The 23,187-nt window shown below is 34.8% G+C and overlaps 1 protein-coding gene across 1 annotated transcript in view; it reads right to left on the minus strand.

Annotated features, from left to right (window-relative positions):
- Positions 1-2,846: 2,846 nt before the first annotated feature.
- The window catches only part of LRRC2 (leucine rich repeat containing 2), a 68,035-nt gene continuing 47,694 nt past the window's right edge, over positions 2,847-23,187 (minus strand). The window contains exons 5-8 of the mRNA XM_063424819.1: positions 9,412-9,557; positions 7,147-7,302; positions 5,257-5,393; positions 2,847-3,818 (exon numbers count right to left, since the gene is read on the minus strand). Coding sequence (XP_063280889.1) covers positions 3,769-3,818; positions 5,257-5,393; positions 7,147-7,302; positions 9,412-9,557 — 489 coding nt within the window. The 3' untranslated portion in view covers positions 2,847-3,768. The remainder of the gene's footprint in view (positions 3,819-5,256; positions 5,394-7,146; positions 7,303-9,411; positions 9,558-23,187) is intronic.

Genomic DNA, 23,187 nt, shown 5'->3' on the forward strand with positions numbered 1-23,187 from the left:
ATGATATCCTTAGAAACAAGGCCACAACATAGAATAAGGAAAAATGTGATTTTCTGATTTACTTTTGCACATTGAGCCCATGAGTATTCTAGAAGACACCTTTCAATTCCTCCCAGTCTTGCTCCTTTGAAATAGCAGCTACCTGTAAGGTAGAACAAAGTATTGAGATTTAGGAGGTATAGTATTTGGCAGCTGTAGAAAACTCAGTGTGGAAGAAAAACCACATAATTTTCCTTAAGGTATCTAACTACCTGACATCAGAAGCTTGTGAATAACATAAATTGTCATTATACATAAAATTCCTGTCATTCATAAAATTATTGATTTTCAAAATTTTAAAAGTATTAGACATACCAATAACAGAATACTCTTTGGTAGTATTGTTTTCTAGTGAAAGATACTAATTTTAATTATAATTGCTAGTAAAACAGTTGAGTAGAAAAGCAATACAATTAGACCTAATTCAAAATTAGATGTTTTTTGATATGGATTTTTTTTTTTTACTACAGTGGAGGACTCTAACAAAGTTATATTTAACATCATATGATAAATATGTAAAGGACATAGAAGTATGACCCAAATGAAATTATGCTGATATTAGATATTTCAGTAACAGCTGGCAGCTGCCATTACCCACAGCATGGCTTAGGTGTAATGGAGACTATTGTACACCGTCTTCCCCTTAAGCAAAGGTACTCAACAAATTCTGTTAACAACAGTGACAAAAAAAAAAAAGCTTTTCTATGGATAAGAATAGATAAAATGGATAACATTTGAGGAAGTAGTGTTCTACAAGAGCTAAGAATAAAAGCTCTCAGCCCTGTGGAGGACTTGGGGACACTAATGAATGTAAAATAGACTATGACCTTGTTATGTGTTCTTGCAGCCCAGAAAACCAGCCCTATCCTGCAACAAAAGGAGCAAGGCCAGCAGGTCGAGGTAGATGAGTTTCTACTCTGCTCTCCTGTGACTCTGCCTGAAGTACTGCATCATTCTTAGCACAACAAAGATGTAGCCCTGTTAGAGTAGATCCAGGGGAAGGCCACAAAAATCACTGAAACACCTCTTCTTTGACGAAAGGCTGGGAGAGCTGAGGTTGTTCAGCCTGGAGAAAAAAAGGCTTATTGTAGCTATTCAATACAACTAGGCTTATGAGAACATTGGAGAAATATATTTTTAACAGGATTTTTAGTGACAGGAAAACAGATAAGTTTCAGTAAGAAACTGAAATAGTGTGGATTTAGTTTCAGATTGGATCTAAGGAAGAAATTCCTTATGATAAAATTGGTGAGTCACTGGATGTTGTGGGTGCCCCATCACAGGAAATATTCGCAGTCAGCTTGGACTGGGCTTTGAAAAACCTGATCTAATTAAAGATGTCCTTGCCTGTGAGAGAGGCATTGGGATAGATGACCTTTGAATGTCCCTTCCAATTGCAATCAATCTGTGATTCCATGAAAATTGGATTGACAGATGTCTGAAGTCAAGTTGGAAAACACTATTTGGACCTCCTGTATACTACTGACCTTGCATTTTCCATTACTTAATTGTTACAGATTTGTTTCAGGAAAGTGTTAACCTGAACCTAAAGATTGTTGGTGATTGATAATTTGCGTTTTAGAAGTCATCCCATGGTTACTTCTTTTGGAAAAACAGACCTTTTGTTTCTAATTCAGATATGTGAATCCAAGTTTTCTACTTCTGCCTTATGTTTCCTCCTGCATTACAAAATCCTGCTTCTAGACAGTGATCTTGCATTTATAAATATTGACAAGCAAATGGACTTGTGAACAGTGCTGTTCAATGAATTTAAAAATGCATGGGGTTTATTTATGCTAATTTCTTTTTCCAATTTGTCCATAAATTATTGTAGCACTCTCATCTATGGATAGCAAAAAAAAAAAAAAAATTCAGTAAGATTAGCAGCAATGCTAAGGACTAATACAACTTCTCTATTCACATACTTTACGTTTGTATACCCAAAACAGCTGATAGTAGAATTTGCACAGGTTTTTTAGTTTTGTTTTTTTTTTTTTTAAATTTGTCAACTGTGTTTGCATCCCCAGATTTTTGTAGTTACAACTCCATTCTATGAATGTAGCCTTTGTGATTTCCATTCCTATAATTTTCAGTGGATCATGTTAGACTATGACAGAATTCTAGAAATAGAATTTCAAGCAATATCAGAACAGATGTCTTACAGAAGTCTATTACATCAGTATCAATACTTAAATCAACTGAATTTATAATTTCAATAAAAGAAAGTTTGGTAGGATAGCTTCACATAGTCTAATTTCTCAAACCCCACTTTGACACTCTTTTTTCCTATTTCAATTTCTTCATAATAATAAAAAAAACTGTCTTCTATTATTCTGCTTCAGATCAAGGTCAATTTTTCTTATTTTTTTAACTTGCCCTGGATCAGAACTTGCTTAATCTACATTAACACCTAGAGACCAATTTGAATGGGTTTCATTTTGATAGTAATGTAGCTGCAGAAGACTGTAAGTGGAATAAATACACCTACTATCTAATTGTTTTTTGCTTTTAAAAGATTGAATGCTAGAACGTGAAAAAGAAAAGAAAACATCTAAAAGAAGCCTGAGAAGCATATCCTTCATTGCTTAGCTTTTTAAATATTGCTACTTAAATGACATTCTACTGCACAAAACTGGAAATAGCTCATATGTAACGAGAACCAAAGATGTAAATATTTGCACTCATAAGTTTAGGACCATTTAAGTTCTATATTTATATTTTGAGTTTAATTGAGTCTTAGTTCTCAAGTCCCAAGTCCTTTTTGGATTAAAAAGATTGCTTTATTACACAAAAAAGTACGTGTAAAACTAGGTTTCTGAAACTCTGCTTTATATACACCTAAATAATTGTATGTAAACAGATTATTAAATAGCAAGCAAAATGTTTTACCAGCAAACTCTTTCTTACACAACTTGGAAAATTCCAACAAACGTTCACAAAATCCTGTGATCTGAAACCATTAATATAAGACTCGTATCATCATTTTGCTGATCGTATTAGCTGACACTACTTAGTGCCTTATAATCTTGCTTAGTACACTACTATACTATAAGACTGCTTAGCACAGAAATTTCAATCACATTGGTACTTGAATTTGCAAACAGGTAAAAGTTTAAAATATGCTTGAAGTAAAAGGAGAGCTGCTACAGTTTCTATATGAAAGGTGTTGAAACTTATCTAAACCTAAAATTCTGAGGACAATTTTCTTGCAGAACAGAATGTAAATGCAAACTATGGGTGTGTTCTCATTTGAATATTGTAAATACTTAAATATGTGTTTGGTCTTTAGAAAATAACAGATGACATTCATTTTCTAAATCCGTCGATCCCCTTTTATATCATCAAATCTCTTCCTAAGAGATATGTATTATATATTTGTGTTTCACTGTTTCAACTGTAACATACAATGTCTTCATTCTTCAGCTATGCCTGTGCACACTTAGTTACAGTGATTATTTACTTTCAGCAGGTCTACATGCAAATTAGTGGCTTTTGCTGTGAACTTTAAAATAAACATGTTGACTTAAAAAGTGAAACAGCATCTTATGAAGGTTCTACTGCTCCTTTCTGTTTCATCTGTAGTTACTTGAAAAGACTACAGAAACAAATAAATAATTCAATATGATTTTGATGTCATTCTGGCCATCTATATTTTCATGTGTTTACTATTCAGGTGGATAAAAAGAGAGTCATTGAGATATTCAGTAGAGATCTAGAGATTTTTAATCTTCAGAGCTGGAGACTGAGCATTACTTTTGTAGTGTAGGAAGGAGTAGACTCTGAAAAAAGAGAAAAAAAGAAATAAATCTCAGACTTTAGCTATGTAATCCAGGACAAATAAATGGAGCCCTCAGCTAGAAACAGCTGGGCTTGGTCTTGTTTCAAAGGTACTCTGCAAATGATCTCTGTGCTATCTTTCAGAAATTCTGCTGGTTCATATTTTATGGAGTATATTCCTTCTACAGTCTGTTTTTCAAAAGTATTGGCATTATCTATAGCACAAAAGTTCAGAAGCAGGAAATACAAAAGTGATTCATGATCCAAACTCTTCATAAAAAGCAGGGAGGTAAGTTCTTGCCGGGAAGGAAGAAAACTGTATCCCTGAGCTGCTTTGCCCCAGAAAAACATAAGGTTGGCCTATTGTAAATAGGGTCAAATGCAGGTTTCAGGCAGCTGAAGACTTTCATGGCTCCTAAGACTGTAGCTACAATTCCATCACTACATATTTTATGGCTGTCTCTAAAGCCAAATTACGACCTCAGTTTTTCTTCCATTGCTTTCTTCTCTTCTTTTTAACCACTGTTGTTACCACTATCAGATTCCAGCACTTTTATAGCAGACTTCAATTTAGAAATAGACAGAATGAATATTCATATGTACAGCTTAAAGATGTCAACAAAGAGAAGCCCAGCATGAGAACATTAGAAGTATGATGAGGCCACACCCTGTGGCATTTCTTTAGATTTCTCTTCTAACAGTTTTTTGTAGGACCACTATATAGACCATTTAATTAAATGCAAGCAATGAAAATCTACTGTAATATTCATTCCAAAAGTCCTTTCTATGCACAAACTATTAAAGAAATTAAAATAAGCCTATGGGGCATTCTGTCTCACAGGAAACTTTCCCCTTTTTTCCTAACAAATCTTATCAAAGAACACTTAAGAGAGTGAGAATTTCTCAGTGATGGTAAATATAAAACAGAATAGCAACAGGAAGTAATATGTAAGGTTTCAGGTGCTATGTAAAAAAGATAGAAGCAGGTATTTTTCTATAATTGCACAGTGGCTAAATTGGTAGTACCTTGAAGCAGATAATATTGTCAAGGAATATTCTACCAATAAAATGAGGCTTTCATATATACACTGTGTTTCATTTTTAAGAGAAGCACTTCTTTGGGAATTCAAAATCACTAATACTAATACCAAGAGAAGTAAATCTAGAGATTAAGAATATTCTTTGCGTACATCATCAATCAATTAAGGTTAAGGCACGTACAAACACAATTAATTTTTTATACATTTATTCAGTATAAATTATCTATTAGCATCCAAACTTTTAACAAAGCAGATTTAGCATTTCACTATTAGTCTTATTTAATACCATAAAAGACAACTAGAGTTTAAGAGTATTGCTTGTCCGCTTAAAAATTGTTCACAATGTATTTCTGTATTTATATCCAAGATAGCAGGGAGCTTACTGCAAATTTACACATACCTCTTTCCCTAAGGTCTTCAATGTATGCTTTCATAAACTCTTTTTCAACTTGCTCACGTTCACGTTCATTTTCTATAATTTCTTCAGTGTCTTCACATACAATGGTTTCAACCGGACTGTCCTTGAGACTTACAAATCTGGAGAGAGATTAACACACAAATATACGTACAGGTAGTTGAACATCACTGGCCATCATGAATGACATTTTAAAAGTTGCTACCAGAGCCAGAAGCAGAATTGTGAAGAACATTATCTTAATTTTGCATCATGGCATAGTTAGGATACAACTATTATCAGAAATGCAGATTTCAAGTGGAACTTTCTCTATAATCCACTTTCTATATAAAAATTATCAAGTTTATTTTTTTCCCATCCATTTACATAAATCATTCTTTGCAATAACAGGTATAGTTCTTTATTACAGAACTTCTGACCGACTACACTGTAATTTCCCCATCTGTTAATAAGCAGTATGAACTTCATCCTAACAACATTGCCTAGCAATCTAGAATTTTGCCAGAATCATTTGGCTGACAATATGTACCTACATTTTTTTGGCTATTAAATCACTTGTCTTTTACAGTCCATGAAATGGCATGCATTACTTTGTAATTGCAAATTTCTTAAAGCTACACTTTGCAGGTGAAAAACTAGGTGGTCACATAAACAAATAAGTGCATAGCATTCTGAAAATCTCTGATTTTCACTCCAAGAAGGCAAAAAAAATGTAAAAGTAGTTTCTTTCAGAAGAATAAAGGTTCCAACAAATCATATGGCCTTCTAAAAGTCTGATTAATTGCTGTTAGTTTGTGATCAGCTGACTTGATTGGCCTGGGTGGCCACGAAGCACCTCTCTGCCCTTCTCTTCAACTAGACAAGGGAGAAAAGCAGATGAAAAAAATTGTAGATAAGCTTGAGAAAAGCAAAACCTATACATAGAAGAAAAGTAAATCAAAGTAAAAAATTACTTTCTACTTCTCAACGGGTAATGTCCAACCACTTCCTGGGAAGCAGGGACCTAGTATATGTAATTGGTTTCTTTGGAAGACAAAAACTTCAATAACACATGATCCATCACATCTCTCCTTTCTTTTAGCTTTATATGCTGAGCATGATACCATATGGTATGAAATACCCCTTTGGTCAATTCTGGCTGTGTCTACTCCTGAGCTCAGCTCACTGTCAGCCTACAGTGCTGTCTTAGGGGAGGGTTGGAGAGACATCCTTGATGCTGTGCCACCAGTGTTCAGCAATTACTAATTGATGTTATCAACATCTTTCTAGCTTCTAGTGCAAGGAATAGCTCTAAGAGAGGAAAAGAAGTTTCATCCACAGCTAACTCCATTCTGAGCCAAATCCAGTATAGAGTCTGAAATGGTTCCATAATCAAAAACATAAACATTGCCTGCAGAAATGCAATATCTCTGTAGTTGCAGACTAGAAGTCTTTTAGTCTTATCCTGCATGCAGCAATAAGGTGGTAGTTCACAGCAAAGAGCTACCAAACCCATGTGACCTTACTTAACATTTTACTAGCCATGTCTCCATCTCGCAGCAAGATGCTTTTGTCAGCATTGAGATTATCAGCAGCTGGCTTCCAGGCTACTGGTCCCTCTCTGAAGCAGCTCCAGTGTTAGAGCTACTATGACCCAGTCTACCCAGAAATGCCAGTTGAGACATACAGATGCACAATGTGGGAAATTTCAGTTTCCTGAAAACCATGAAATTGCAGATCTTCTGTAATTTTCAATCTTTTTAGTGCCTCCTTTACCACTCTGATATAAATTGGGTCAGAATTTGTCAAAACTGATGCTGGTGAAAGCAATTCTCCTGGGTGTATCTTATGTTACCCTTTTAAGAATGCTTCCCTTTCTCTCTCACTTTTACTTACTTTAAACCTGTGGTTGACTCACAGATGGCTGTGGGTATCTCAACCAGGTCATCACCACTGACAACTAGCAAACTGAGCTTTGGCATATTGACAAGAGCTCGTGGAAGATAAGTCAACTTGTTTTTCTGTAGGAGAAGTGTCTGCAATTCATCTAACCTGTAAAGATGTCAAAGATAGAGATGATGTAAAATATTTATTTCAAACAGAAACATCTATCCAAGTTAGTAATACACACTTAATCTTGTGTGTAATAGGAGCAATTGCATGCAACACCTTTGTCTTCTTAAAAAGTTACTCAAACACTACTTTCACAAAATTTAATCAACTTTAATGGAAATCTCCAGTACTGGTTCAGCATTATGGTATTGATAGCATACCTCTGACAAGTAATCAGAAGCATACTCAAGATAAAAGCATGCTTTGCTTTGCTTTCATACAGAAAATGTTGACAGAACATGATATAAAGCCTCACCATGTGCTTACTGCAAGTGAAGAAAAATACAGGCCACCTTTGCCCATATGCTGGTTTTTATGAATTAGGTTTTTCTGTGGTAGGCAGTACATCTCCATCTATTGTTTTTCACTAGTAATTAATACTGTAGGGAGCAAGAGAAAACCAGCTCCTCACCAAAAGACTCTTGCAAGTTGTCCCAATGAAATCAATTTAATGACAGTGTTTTGTGGAGGAACTTTTGTTTTATTTCCCCTGGCTTTTCCTAATGCAATAGAAATTTGTGTCTGAGCCTTTGTTCCTTGTATTAGGTAGAACACAAAAAGCATAGCAAATTGATGAAACAAATTTGTCTTATTTGACTGGAAGGGTCCATTCCTAAAACACTGTTGGCAGGCTATGCTTATCAGACACATGTGGTTTGTTTGAATTCAGGTAAAAATATGAAGGCTTCAGTTTACTGTCAAATCATTTTTATTAATCACAGACAATTGCAATGGCATTACAGACAATAATAATTCACTGAGGTTCTTTGACACCAAAGGCAATGAAATAATGAGTCTGAATGAGAGTATAATTTTACTGATGCGAGGGTTATCCTGACATTTTTTATTTTCTGAATGTACATGAGCCCAAAGTCAAACAAAGAAAACCTTATTTTTTGGTGTCTGATTATGATATTCTAGCAACAATTCTGGCAACTCAATACAAAATAGAGAAGACAAAATGCAAAAAGGGAATCATTTGAAGATAAGGGAATATAGGTTACAGGGGGGAAAAGTTGTTTAAGTTGAGAGTGTATCCTTCCCTAAAAGAGAATATCCTCTTAGAAACTCTTTGAAGTTAGTTGAATCTCTGGTCAAATTCGTTGGGAAAAAATGGCAAGTTTATGTTTTTTGTTGGGCATTACTAACACAAGTTAAGACCAGCACTGCTGTCAATAATCTGTGATTACACAATGTCCCAGAAAAGTATTTTTGCCCAGCAAAAAAGGCCTTGCGAAAATTAGGAGGGAATGAGTCTTCTGTGAATTTTCTTCTGCCTCAGGAATTTCTATTTCCAGATACAAAAATAATCCTGAATATTTTTTAACAAACTTTATTTAATATTTTTGGTTTTTTTCACTTAAGGCTAGGTAAATTTTTGTAAACCAAGTCACCACAGCACTCTAGACCGAATAGATAATCTCAGGGATAAGAAAAGTGCTTTCTCAGGCAGGCAAATCCCATTAAATCCATTAAAAGGATCAGCATGATTTTTTTTTTAAAAACTAGTTCAAAGTGGTTCTCTAAAATGGGAGAGGGAGTATATGTGCACACATTAATATATACATCAGAGAAGAAGGGGAGGATTGGCAGTGGAGTTTTTGAATCTTACCAATATTTTCCTTCTTTATTAACCAAGTTTATCAGGCTCTTTGAGTAACTGAAATATGCTTAGTTCAACTTCTCCTTCTACACATCTACCCTCCAGAGAGTTACTGCTGCCAATTCCATATGGTGAGTCCCTTTTGCTGGAATTGGGGCAGAGTATATCCAGTGAACTTCCAAAAAAACAATGTCTAGGTATAATAACAGATTATTACGAAAGCAGATGAAAATATATGTTGTTAACTGACTGCCATCAATGAGCTAGTAAAAACAGTTTTTGTTCTTGAGCTCAGTCCATCAATAATAACAGAAATGCTCACATTCAAAAATATCTGCTACATTTCCAAATGTGATTTACCATCAGTGGTGTCCCTTGGAAGCCTGTTACTTTCTAAATTCACTTAAGAGTTCCTATGCCTGTCATTGAATTAAAAGACAAGTTACCTGTCTATGTCTTCTGGGAGATCTTTCAGGCTGTTGCTGCTAATATCCAACCACTGCAAATTAGACATCCGGAGTACACAAATTGGGATAGAATGGAACTTGTTTGCTGACACATCCACAAATGTGAGTTGTTTCAGGTTACTTAGCTAGAAAGAAGTGGTGGTTTATTTTAGTTACTTTTTGCAAATACAAGAAGACATTTCATTCATCAACCATTTTTATTCTTCTAAAAACACTTGAAAAGATAAGAATTCATTATTTTTTTACTCAACCATTTTGCCGGCCTTGTCTCTTAGTCATCATTTTATTAAAAAAGTAATTTAGAAATACCTTCCTCCCAAATTGTTCATCACCTTTCTAACAGCATCAGGGGATTGAATGAAATTTTTATTCTTTAAAACCCTACAGGTTTAGATGACAAGTCTGGAACCAGAAAATTACTTGGTTCTGAAGTAGCAAGAGACAATTTTTACAACTAATAGATACCAGATTACCATTCTCAAAATCAGAGATTTGATAACCCCTATCAAAATTACAAAGATTCCCTTCACTATAACTTTACTGTGCACTGAGAGTGTAATACTAGGACACAATTAGAAAATGAAACTATCAGTTAAAGGCAACAGATAATTTGGTCCAATATTTTTTAAAGATCTTTAAAAACACATCTTGAATACTGCAAACTGAATATATAATAAAGTAGAGTAGATATTTTTATTGGAATAATTTTTGAAGGAATTCTATTTTTAAGTAATAAATACTAAATGCAATGAAGATTAAGTACAAATGTAAAATATATGTGTTAAAGAAATTGAGTTGAATAGAGGTCTCTGTGTAGTGAATCAATTATGTACTCTACCAGTGTTCATAAAACCATGCAGAAAGCTAAAGTGAATGTCAAAGGATTATAAGTGTTAACCAAAAAAGTATTTTAGAATTGGATTGTATTTCGGAGATTCTAATGATCACTCACCACACAATCAAACTCTACAGATCATGGTACAGAAAAAAAAGAAGCAAAAAAATTTTGTTGGCCTTTGCCTGAAAGTACCTTCAAATATAGAAAAAAACCCCTCAAACCAAACATATTTTCCACTTCCAAGGAGAGCAGAACACATGCAAAGGATAAAATATGAAAAAATTATAAAGTAATAAAATTCTGAATCTTTGACAATTATTTTTTAATTATTAAGAATTAAGACCTAGGGTTTTTTTATATTATCTATCCAAGCTCCTTTTTATTGCAATACTGCTAGACTATCATCTTAATTTGACCCTTGCTATTTAAAATCCTCACGCTCACAGCATGGTGCTGTGACAGAGCTAGTTTCTTTAGACTTTTTGATGGTGGCTTTTTGTGGGGTTTTTTTGGTGTTTTGGGGTTTTGGTTTTGTTTCTTTTTGTTTTATTTTTGTTTTGGTTTTGGTGGGGGGGGAGTTGTGGGGGTTTTGGGGGGGTTTTGTTGTTGTTTTTGTGAGATGTAGGTTTCTTGTTTGGTTAGGGGTTTTGTCAGTTTTATTTGCTTGCTGTTTCTTTTTTTTAGTTATAACCTCATAAGCTGCAAAATCGTATCATCTTGAGAAATATTTTCAGGGAGATTTACTGAAGCTATCCTATTACAAATGACTACACAATGAAGTCTATCTTTCAAAAATATAATAGAGTTTCAGAGTTCCTGAAGTCAAAGGCATAATTTCAAATCTCCCCCCTACTGTCTTAAAACAGTCCTGGTGAGTCATCACCATGGATGTGTCTCACTACAGATTCAGAGCAGACAAACACATTTTATTGTGACACTTCTTACTTTCCAACCATTTTGTCATTTTAGGGACTGACTACAAGCCATGAACACTCAGATATATTCTGTAAATTTTCCTGATGCTGAATCTTTTTTCCAGAAAAACAGACTCTGTCTTTGAACAACGAAAGCACAGCAACTCTTCTAGGTTGTAGCAACAATATAGAAAACAATCAGCACCATCTTTATTCTGAAATAACTTTGTGGTTTCAAATTATCATCATGATTTCAAATCAAAGCAAATATTAAGTTTCTCTAAACTCAGAATAACTTGCTAAAACTCCTGATACATGTATTTCAACAAAATCTCCTCCCAAAAGTTTTGCAAGTACAGAATTAAAATTCTATCCCACAGGTTTAAATGCCACCCAAAATGTTCTCAAACCATCCCCAAAGAAGAAAAGCCTTAACCTCTAAACACAGAGTAGCAGAAAAACGTTTAAATATACTTTCTTTACTGTTCACTCAAGTTCCTAAACACTTTGCTTTTACATGCAGTCACCTGTCACACAGAAACAACTTTGTAACATTAAGATTAGATGGCAGATTCATATTTCTTCAACTAGTCTCCCGTGAAAGTGCTTCATTGTATTAAATATTACAACCAATCTTAACATAGCAGTATTACTTCTTTAAGAAACGTAGCTGTTTCATCCATTTTTCAAGTAGTATGCTTGCTTTAATACTTTAGTATAGTATAGATTGCTTTAGTAGTATAGATTGCTTTAATACTTTAATACTTGGTTAGATTAAAATATACATTTTAAGGAGTTTGTATTCCCATAAAAATGCACAAACAAAACTACCTCATCTACTCTAGCAACACAAATTTTGGTGCAGCATGCCACAGAACATTTGGAGCCATGGTTATATTGTGTATGTTGCAAGCCTTCAGTACACATACTTTCGGCGTAATATTTAACAAAGCTGTTCATTTTCTAGAGTATGTTGAAATCTAATGGAATTTTTTATTTAGTGTCTTCATGATATGTTACCAACAAATGCATACACTAGATAATGCATTAGATATTATGGAAGCTGTGTATTATATTTTCTAAAGAAAACACTCTGTATTTTATTTCTTCCTAAAGGACTGATGGATTTTTGCACCTTTTACAACCTTTCATTTTCAAACAGGCATGGCTCCTATATAATTTTTAAATTATCATTCATTTTTGTTTGATGTTGATTTTTACTATTTTCCTTTATGATGCAGTTTATAATCAATCACTACATAGGCTTTATTCAAGTCCCATTTTAAAAAATAGCCATATTTAATAGTCTAGCTACCTGGACAGACTTATTGTGGTACTTATGTTTAATCATTCTTGTCATTTTTCTTTGACAAACTGCACCATTTTGTTTATCTTCATAATTTTGTTCATGGATTTAATCCAGGCAACATTGTAGAGGTTCACTGCTTCTTTTTCTCTCTGGCAGTTAAACTTTCAGTGTAAAGAAAAGGGCAACATGTCCCAGATTGAACTATTATTTGATTAATGGGTATGTTTTTATTCTCCTTCTGCTTTATTGCTGTGAAAGGGATTTGCACATAAGGTTGCATGCTTATTCACCATGAATGGCCTACTACTTAGCATCAACACATTAAAAAGTGTAACACCGCATTAAAATACTATGTTTTTCTGTGACATATAAAAAACAGAAACTGCTACCCATCAAAGTCAATACATGACAAGACATGCAAAGGATTAACCTAGAAATGTCTATCCATGCATTACAAATACACTTTTGCCCAGAAATTTCAGAAGTCAAAACCAATACATACCACTTCAGTAGTACAGGCCATCGCATATATTGTTTCCCATTGATTGACACTCGCTATTAACCTGCTGAGCACAGCAGGATATATATGAAAAAAAAAACATCCCAGGATCAAACTGCATAGTTGTCCACTTAGATGTTATGACTTCAAACAGGTGCCTATCCTTTCTTTCATTGAGCTGTAAGTGTAACCTGTTCTATAATCTCATTGACATTCATGGATAAAAGCATCCATTACAGAAACTTAGGACAAGAATCTTTAGAGGCAGAAGTTACCTTTCATTAAGATACAGTTGTATATTTATAGCCTAGTTCACCATCAGATTGCTAAACTGGACTATCAAACTTTATAAAGCAAAGGCATTCAATAGTCAATCCAACAGCTTAGAAACAGAGTACTAATTTCATGTGTTCTATGACTAAACCTTCTGAAGCCCAAAAATACATGAAATCAAACAGCACTTCATTTGGTTGTATCTTATGCCACACCTTAAAGAGAACAGTTGTCTGTCTCAAACACTGTTAAGGCCACTTTTAAGCAGAAGGATTCCCCCATGAGATGAGACAAGCACAGAATGGAATGACAGGATGGCACTAACTCCAGGCCTGGTGAAGGGGAGATCCGGGTAGTGCATCCTGGACAACGCATCCGGAAAAAAAATCACACTGTGGTAAACTGTGTAAAGAAGCAACTTTATCATACACTTATCACCAGTCAAACAAAGCTCACCTCAAGCTATGGTATGGATAGCACCCATAATCACCAAAGCCCCTCTGAAGAGGCCTCTGTGGATACCTGGAACTTGGAGAGTAAACTAAGCCACCACATCAGGAGCTTGAGATAAGATAGTGTTATCGTCTGAGTGTTATCTCAGGGGGGAGGTTAACAAACTTGGGGAGAAGAATCTATCACTAATAATGACCACAAAGAATGCCGAATTTATGGGCCTCAAGGAAAGCCAATTCAGCAACTGTGCTGAAATAACCTCCATCTGGATAAATTATAATTCCTGCAAGGAAAGATCCTGAGCACCAGCTCACAGCCCACCAACCCAAGAAACCCACCAACACAAAAGAAGAGGAAAACTAAGGAGCTGGACTTACTATCATTAGAAGTGAGGTAATCACTCGACCAATAGAATAAGAGAACAGTGTAGCCAATGAGCATTAATTCCTTTGTTTGCTAAAATATATAAATGGTGTGGAGTTTTGAAAGACCTCAGGAACCCCACCACCAAGAAGTCCAGGGTGATCAAAGACCAATAGGACGCTGCTGGATTCATGGGTGGGAAATATCTTCTACTTTATATCTCTCTCTCCCCTCTGCCTTTTCCATTTCTTTCTTTCTACTTAATATTGATTGTTAAATAAAAATCTGTGTTGTTGACTTCAGCATATGGTGTTGTTTGCAGCTTAATTAGGACAGAGGTGTTTCTCACTGACTGGATCAGGACATCTTGGTGAGATATACCCAAGAAATGTAAGTGAAGGACAGCATTCTCTGTGATGTCATCATTCTGATTTTACAGTGCTAAAATTACAAGTCTTTTGTAGAGTTTATCCACCAACAGGCACAGTTATCCTTATACCAAACCATTTACTTGGAAGTTTAACATTGTTCCCTTTCACTGCTCATCATTTCATCAACCAAACAACAAAAGTTGAGTGTCTAATAGAATAAATATGGCCATGATGATCTTAGCATTAGAAGTTATTACAAAGAGATGTCGTTTATTATTAAGGTAGGGGTTTTTTATGCACAAGTCTTTCAATAGCTCTACAAAAAAAGGAGGAAATCTGTTTTATTCAGTATTCATTAAATATATGCAATGCATGCAACATATGCAATGTTCACAAAAGTATCGGGTATTGATTAATCACAGGTGATTGAAGAATCACATGGTAATAAGGGCAGGACTATAGTCATACAGTTAAAATCCCTAAGAATGTGGATTGCATATTTAAGTCTAAACACGGCCTAAAGGAGTTGTTCCAAGCCAACAGAAGAGTCACATGTATGAAGTTAAGTACCCAATTAATGATTTCTTGGGCTACAGCCAAAACAAGTCTTCTGCCTCAAAAAATAAATTTATGTTGATTACTTACATTAAATTTTCATAGCTTTGATGTTGCAACTACACACAGTCTGCATCTATTATTGAGCTTTGCCATCATGAAGTCATCTCATATTCAAATTTCCAAAACTTATAAATTAAGGAAGAAGGGAAAACTAGGCTCTACCAAAAGTCATTTAAAGATTTTTCATCAACTTAAATAGGTCCAGTAGCTCACTTTGGGAGTGTGTTCTTCATACCTTTCAATTAAAACCATTAGAAGAGGAAGAACAGCAATGTCAGTAGCATATAGACATTAACTGATCTGTCCAGCATGTTTGGAGACAAAGCATCTTTGAATGTACCAAAAGACTCTTTAAAGACATATTCTGCTCCTTCACCAAGGGATGACCAATATTGCTTATTCTCACAACAGAATAAAGCCAAAAACATTTTTTCATTTCTGCTTCAAGGTGCACAGCAATTAAAGAAATAATATTCGGATGGTGCCATCTTAATTATGATTTAAGCATGTACAATGATTCTGGTTTGCCATGACAACACAATGCACTCTGTGAAGTTACCCTTCTGGTTCAAAAACTGAGTATGCTCATTCTGAAACCCAGAATAAAACACTATTTTCCAAAATGAGGTGTGGAAAAAACATCCAAAAGATACAGAAATTTTATTGTGTAGCAACTTAAAAAATATATTATAAAAAAGAAAAGCACTCAAAGAATTACAATACATTGGCTATTTTGTTTTATATTCATAAAATAGTAACCATTCACTTCAAAGGAAAAGATTATCAAGGATATTTAAAGAGATAACATCAACAGAAGAGAAGCAAGTGGTGATGCAATATTGACAGATGCAAAATAAATAATTAGGAAAACTGTGGGAGAAAATCATACAAATAAAACTAAGAATGTGGTTCTGTAGTTCTAATTTGTTACAATCACACCATTTTGATGATTGATGATGAAATTATTTCACTTTATATATACTGGGGCTGTGCAATAACAGCAATCTGTGTTCTACACCAGGTCAAGCCTGATGAGAAATAGCCTGATAAGCTTGGGAAAAAAGGACTCATTAAACGTCAGTCAGAAATCATATTGCTAATAAATTAAGTGGAAGACAAAATGTCATGGCAAAAAAACTTCTTCTACCTCAGCAGCAGAGGTCAGAAGACTTGCAATTTTTGAGCCAACTTTATGATACCAAGAATAAGCACTTCTATGGGTTTTTTTGCTTTGCAAATAGAAATAGTATAAATTCTTTTTGTCATGGCACAGAGTAACTTCACCAAAATGCAAATTCAGGCTATTTGTGGTACTGGGAACTACAGCAGTTGTGAATAATTGTCTAACAGCAGGAGAATCCTGCAACTTGGACCCGGATTTTTCTTTTCTTGAAGCAGGAGTTTCATAAAGAATATCCCCACATTTGTGAATGGAGATAAGACTATTTTTTACACTGTGACATATCTGGTCTGGAATTAGACCATATGTAGTCCAGCATATTGTTGTAAAATATCCATTATAATTTATTTTTTTTAACTCCACAGACTACATGTGTATGACACTGATAGTACACAAACCTACAACTGAGGACACTGCCAACAATTTAACAGAACAGGTCACTGCTTTGTGGCTTGAAAAGATTACAGCAAATTTTCTCTCTCTCCTCTTCCTTCCTTTCTTACAGTGCTGCTAGACATACATGAGGTTTTTATATACTTTCTTTCAGTTAATGACAAAGCTATCAGAAAAAAAATAGACTTTATCTCTTCCCAAAGGATTTTGTTCTTCTTTTATATAACAGTATTTCTAGGAAGTTTTATGTCTTGCTTTGATGCAAACATACAAAACCAAATTGAAAATAAAGCTAATGTTAATAAAATGATCAGATATACAAGAGGTTTTTTCCTGACTTGGACAAGAAAGCTAAGGAATGGCTCATACACTGTGTGTTAGCAGTTTTTTGTACAAATAGATATCTGGCTACTTTTTAAGATCTTGTGGGTGAAATCAAGAGCATGAGGCTTTGAATTCTTACAGTTCTTAGTGCTTCAGTGCTATTTTGCAATATTCCATCCAGTCTATGACCAGGTAACCTTAGGGCACCATTGAATTGTGTTGCTCTTATTAGGTGTCTGATAAATATAAAATGAATACTTATTCATATACATGCTTTAGAAAGCTTGCAGTGAAGCTGGACTTTACAGGTGATTTTAGAGGCAGAATTCCCTTAATGTGAAATTTACAGAGATGTGGCACAGGTACTGGAGAGCAGCCCTCTAGTAATACCACTCAGCCATGTAATCTTTGATAAGGATTATAGCACAGCAAGCCCACAAACATCCTCTGCTTTTTGCTAGAAAGTCTAGCAATTATCTTTCTCTTGGGTTTTTGGTCGGTTGGTTGATTGATTGATTGGATTTTTTCCATTATACACTAATGAAGCATTTGCTGAAATGGTCTTAAAAAAAGAAAAACTGCCTGCCTGCATAGACTATATCTAGCCAGGTCTTCAGTCTTCAGCCAAGAGGCTCTGGTGTTTCAGGGAAGCTGCTAGGTCTAAATTATATCAAGACCTCTTCCACTGGCTCAGAGTATCCCACGAAGATTTAGGCATAAATGCAGCTGAAGGCTTGTTCCATAAGCTCCTTGGATTTCTAAATATTTTCCTGTGTCTCTAAACAACAAAGAAAAAAATGGCTAACAAAATCAGTCATCTAGCCTGTCCCAGCATAGCTGTTCCGAAGATAAATTGTGCAGAATCAGGTTTCATGGTACAGAAACAGCATAAGCTCAGATACATTTTACACTTTTATTTCTATGCCCTATATCAATATAAGTAGCTTACAAACAGATGTTTTACTACTCAATTCCCTTCAGATTGCGTCCAAGCTACTTATCTTTGTTTTGCTACATATTGCTGCTAGAGGCATATATAGCCCCAGTAATTTTTTAATAATAAACCAAAAAACTTTGACGTATTTCCGTATATCACATGCAATATCAGATAATATTTTCTGTGACCATGATATTTTACAAATATCTGTATAATGCTTTGAGCGTATAAAAACATGAATATAACAAAAGAAAGTATAACTGCTCAGCAAATACATAGGAGTAACATTTATTATTAACAGCATGCCTCCAAAGCTGTCAAGATTTTCACAACTGCAAATAAAACCTAATACCAAGAAATACAAGCTAATGCAAGAACATTTCTTAAACTGAGTGAAACCTGGGAAAAGATGGAAAAATGAAAAAGTAACTTCATGAAGGTCTTGTGCTCACTATGCTTTAGTGGTTTAAAAGGCAAATAAATAGTTGCATATATATGTAATGTGATATACAATAATTAATTCCAAATAACTTCCCACTAAGTAAAACAACACTATAAACAAAACACCGTAATTCCCAATTTTTCTCTGGGTAAATTATAGTAATATATCTGGGATTTGGGGATGAAAAATAGATAATAACAGAATGGAAATACTTTGTCATTTTCTTTAAATTTTTGGTTTGTAGTAATTCTGAAAAACTTAAATCAAGATCACAAAAAACTGTAAAGGTTAGAAAAATTGATCAAGGAATTGGTAATTGTGTATTTTTCCTTCACAATGATCCTCGCAAGAGCAACATAACTAAAAAGTATTGCACCTCTTGATAAATGAAACCTCTAGACAGTTAGATTCTAGAATTTGCTACATGTTTTTTAATAACTTTGCAGAATTCTGACAAAACTGACATTTACACAAATAATGAAAATCTCTATTTCTATGTCACAGTCCCAAGAAGCACAGTTCAAAATTTTTTCACCTAAGAAAACAGCAAAAACCTCTCACCAGTGTTCTTGTAGAATAATACTGCTTATTGAGATTTCAAATGTCGAAACATCTAAAACTTTAATTTTCTGTAAAGTAGATCTCCAGTTTAGGGTTTATTATGTACTGATATCATTACCAGAGCACAAAAAACTGCAAATAAATCTCTGTGATGCAATGCTCTAAAAAAAACATGGTAAGAGTTCTCAATTGTGCCCTTTCAATACCATTAATAGTCATTACAAGCAAATGGGAGAAAGAGAGCAGAAACACAGTGGCAGGAAGTCACTTACCAAGGTGAGAAAATATGACACAGGTTTCCTGATTTCTAGTCTTGAGATGTTGAGGACCATGCCAAATATGTAATATAACAAGTATATCAAGACCTTAATTATGGTTATGAAATTAATTGAGATTTAAGAAGACCTATATTTTTAGAACCTACTCACTTTTTCCCTTTTTTTGAAAAATGTAATCCAATATTCTATAGTTCTGAAACACCACAGTAGGTCATCTAATCTTGATGACTTTCTTGCCTGTAAACATAATTTCAAAGAGCTTTATATCTGAGAATTAAATTTATTTCAGCTATATTAAAAACAGTATGAAGTAGCCTGGCCCTGACTAAACCACCTCTCTTCACTGAAAGGAGTGTGATCGAAAAGAAATCATAAGAGCAGAAAAGAACAGCAAATCATGAAATGGTGATGCCCACACGTGATCCAGACACTGGAAGCCCCTTTGCTACCACTGTCACACCTTCAGACATAACTTTCAACTGACCAATTCTGTGTTTCAAGATGACATGAAATAACAGCCTCAAGACTACATGGCAGCCAGCATATGACATGACTGAAGCTCAGAGTCAGCAGCAGCTATCCCTCAGCAGCAGTGTGTGGTGCATACACTCCTCAGTCATGTAGTCATACAATCGAGTGTTGTGTAACCAGACACAGTCAGGGGAAGTTCTGTCACACAGTCATACACATTCTCCACACAAATTCTGCACACGGGCAAGCACTGGTCACATATACCCAACATCCACACGTAAGCTGGCATGTGGAATCTCAAATTTTGAGTCAAAGAAATTTGGCAAACCAAGTTTATCAGTATCACCTCAGATTAGTCCAGAAAGAAACAGTTTGATGCTACAGTAATGCAGGTGATAGGGAATCTAATAAAACACATGTCAACTAAAAATAGATAGGAAAAAAAAATAAACACAGAAAAGCTTGATTTTGCAAAGTAAAAGTTAAGAGAAGTCTGGAAATCTTATCCTTACAAATGACCTTTCCATGACCTCTATAACATTTGCTTTTATTATTCATAAAATTACAAATCTTTTAAACTCCATCAGTAGTAAACAGGTCTATGGCAAGTCAAAAGAATTAAATGAACAATCTAAACAGCAAGTGAAAAAATGTCTCCATTTTTTGTATTTGTTCTGAGCTTTCCATCCATTCTTAAGCTGAGCTCATCCTGCTTCGTACTGCTGTTTAGAATGACAGGCTTGTGAATTGGCAACTCCTCAATAAGTAAAGCAGGAACATCTGGGACATATCCTTCTTTGAATTCCCTCACAAATTCAACATCTCTTCCACTTCACACTGGGTATAATTCTATGCTCTTTTGTTCAGGACTAGTAAGGCAGAGATATTACCTGAGTTTTATATGAGATAAAAATCCTGGGATGATGTCTACTTTTAACTGATCAGGCTATCTCTGTGTTTGTATCTTTCCCACTGATCAATGATGCTGAATAAAAATGACAGTTGGCCTTACCAAGTTTTTTTACAGCTGTGAAGAGTTGATCAATCATGTAACTACCTGTAACTAGCTAACAACTGATAGAAATATATTCAGTAATAAACACATTAATTTCAATTATACTCTCCAACTTTATTCTTCTTAAAAAATAAATAATACCTCTCATTACCTGCACTTTATGGAAAAACAAATAGCATGATTATCTCTCCCTTCTCTGTTTTGATTCTCATCAATCCATGTATGTTGGCACCAGAGACATTTTTTTGCAAGACAAAACATGCAAGTCTGATAGAGCTATGTATTTGTTCTGCTCTCTGCTTCTATTCAGTAGCTGTATAAAATATGCCTCAGATTATCTCACAGATGAATGGAGGATATATTATTAGAATTTTGAAAGCCCATTTTGCTTTCAAAGAGGTTTGGAACTGTTTTGAGAGAAAGCAGAGCTGGAACATTACCAAATACTCTTTCTTACCACTAAATTCTTTTACAGTTATATTCGTGCTTTTTGTAATAGTATAACCATGTTTTAATGTTCACATTATGCCCCTTTGGTCATTGTTAAGTCTTCCCTTATGCTGTAAAACTACTTATCTGTCATTCCCTATTACAAAAACATTTTAGGCTGTGAAAGGTGATATTACTTTTACTGAACTAATGTGAAAGGTAAAGGAAAGGTCACTGGCACCACAGCGTGGAGGTAAGCACGGGTCAGATCTCCAGTGAAGTGGACTGTTATTATTAGCTGCTGACTTATTCTGATAGTGAAGTGGTTTTAAAATGATGCTATATTAATTAGAAGGCTTTGGAAGCACAGTGTCGAGAGTGGGATCAACTAACACATTTTCCCATGCCTAACTGCATAATCCTATTTCCTAACATAGATCCGTGTCCTTCTTTAGCCCCTCAACTATTAAAATATTTATGAGAATGCCTGCAGCAGTAAGGCCTCTGAGAATCTCTTCTGACACCTAACACCTTTGCACCTGCTTTTTTAGCTTTCACACTCCTCCTGCTAATGTTTGATATTGCATCTAATACCAGTTCCATAACACAGCTGTTGTTTCACATGGATTGACACTGACCAGCTGCATTGGAAAATAATTCATCATGAGCTTTAAGCCAATTCAAAGAGAACATAAGCCCTGAGAAAAGAAGGACAAGATGAAATCCTGTCTAATGGAGATGCAACCAAGCCAAGAAATTGGAAAACCACTTCTGAGACTCAAAAATGCATGTTCAGAAATGTTGGCCCGATTACAGTCAAGTGGACACTTCCTAGTGATTTAAAACGAAAAATTTACCAGAGATTGGTTTCCCAGTACCAACTTAATCTTTTATTACAGCAGTCCTCTCTGGTTTGTGGTCCTGAAAAACCCCACAAATAAAATGTCTTTTTTAACAAATCTTACATATGATTCCTGTGCAACTTACAATTCCATATTTAACAAATATGATACATGGCTCCTTTGCAACCTATGAAAAATCTTACAGAAGTAAAGATTTAACAGACTCTTTATAGTCCCATTTAATAAGACAGGAAGGACCCATGGGTGAGTTCTTCCAGTGCCTTATTGGACAGTGAAACCTCTGGGAAGTTAATGTCCTGTACATTTGGTTGTATTTTTTATTTAAAATTGTCACACATATTAATAAAAAAAAAAAAAAAAAACACCAAAAAAACAACCAAACTAAAAACAATGAAACGAGACAGGTTAGGAAGCATACAGATTTGAAGGATTATGTGCTGGTAAACAACCTAATATTTTACATTTCTGTAGAGATGGCTGGTGTCCCATCTACCAGGTAATGGCTTTGAAATGTGTCACTCACTGACCACAAAGACAAGAAGTTAAATGCAAATGCCCAGGGGGGACTTATTTGAAGCCTACACACCACACATAGAGCTTGTGACTCTGTTCTTCCTGCTAAACATGTGGTTTTGATGAAGAAAACTGGACAGACAAACAAAAAGAGGACAAAAGAGACTAAAAATTTTCCAGTTGTTGAGCCTCGGTTTTAAAATAATTGGAATCATATTAATATATAAAAAGTTATTTATGTCTACTCGGGATACTATAGTGTTTGAAAACCATAGGTGACTTACGGTGCTTAATAAACCCCTGATCACATCAGGGGGGTTTTAGGGTCACACCTGTTAGCATTATTAAATTATTTAAGAGACAACTATTTATAATTATATTTTTCAGGTAAGCAAAGCAGAGAAATAGCACCAATTATAACTCCTGTGACCATGGACAGCCTTTCCAGAGGGGATGTATTCCTGGACCTGTAGATCATCAATGCAAGTAAGCTAATTGGTGACATAAACATTAGATGCAGCCTGGGCTGCAGTTATCATACTCTCATAAAATTCACAGTCCTGAGGGATATGAGTCAGTTGAAGAGTAAAGTCAAGTTCTGAGCCTTAGGAAAGAAAATTTACAGCTCTTCAGGGGCTTAGTCAATAGCAATCCCTTGGGAAACTTGTGTCAGGGACACAGGTGAAAAACAGAGCTGGCAGATATTTAAGG

This window comes from Prinia subflava (genome assembly GCF_021018805.1).
Source record: "Prinia subflava isolate CZ2003 ecotype Zambia chromosome Z unlocalized genomic scaffold, Cam_Psub_1.2 scaffold_123_NEW, whole genome shotgun sequence".
Taxonomy (NCBI): Eukaryota; Metazoa; Chordata; class Aves; order Passeriformes; family Cisticolidae; genus Prinia; species Prinia subflava.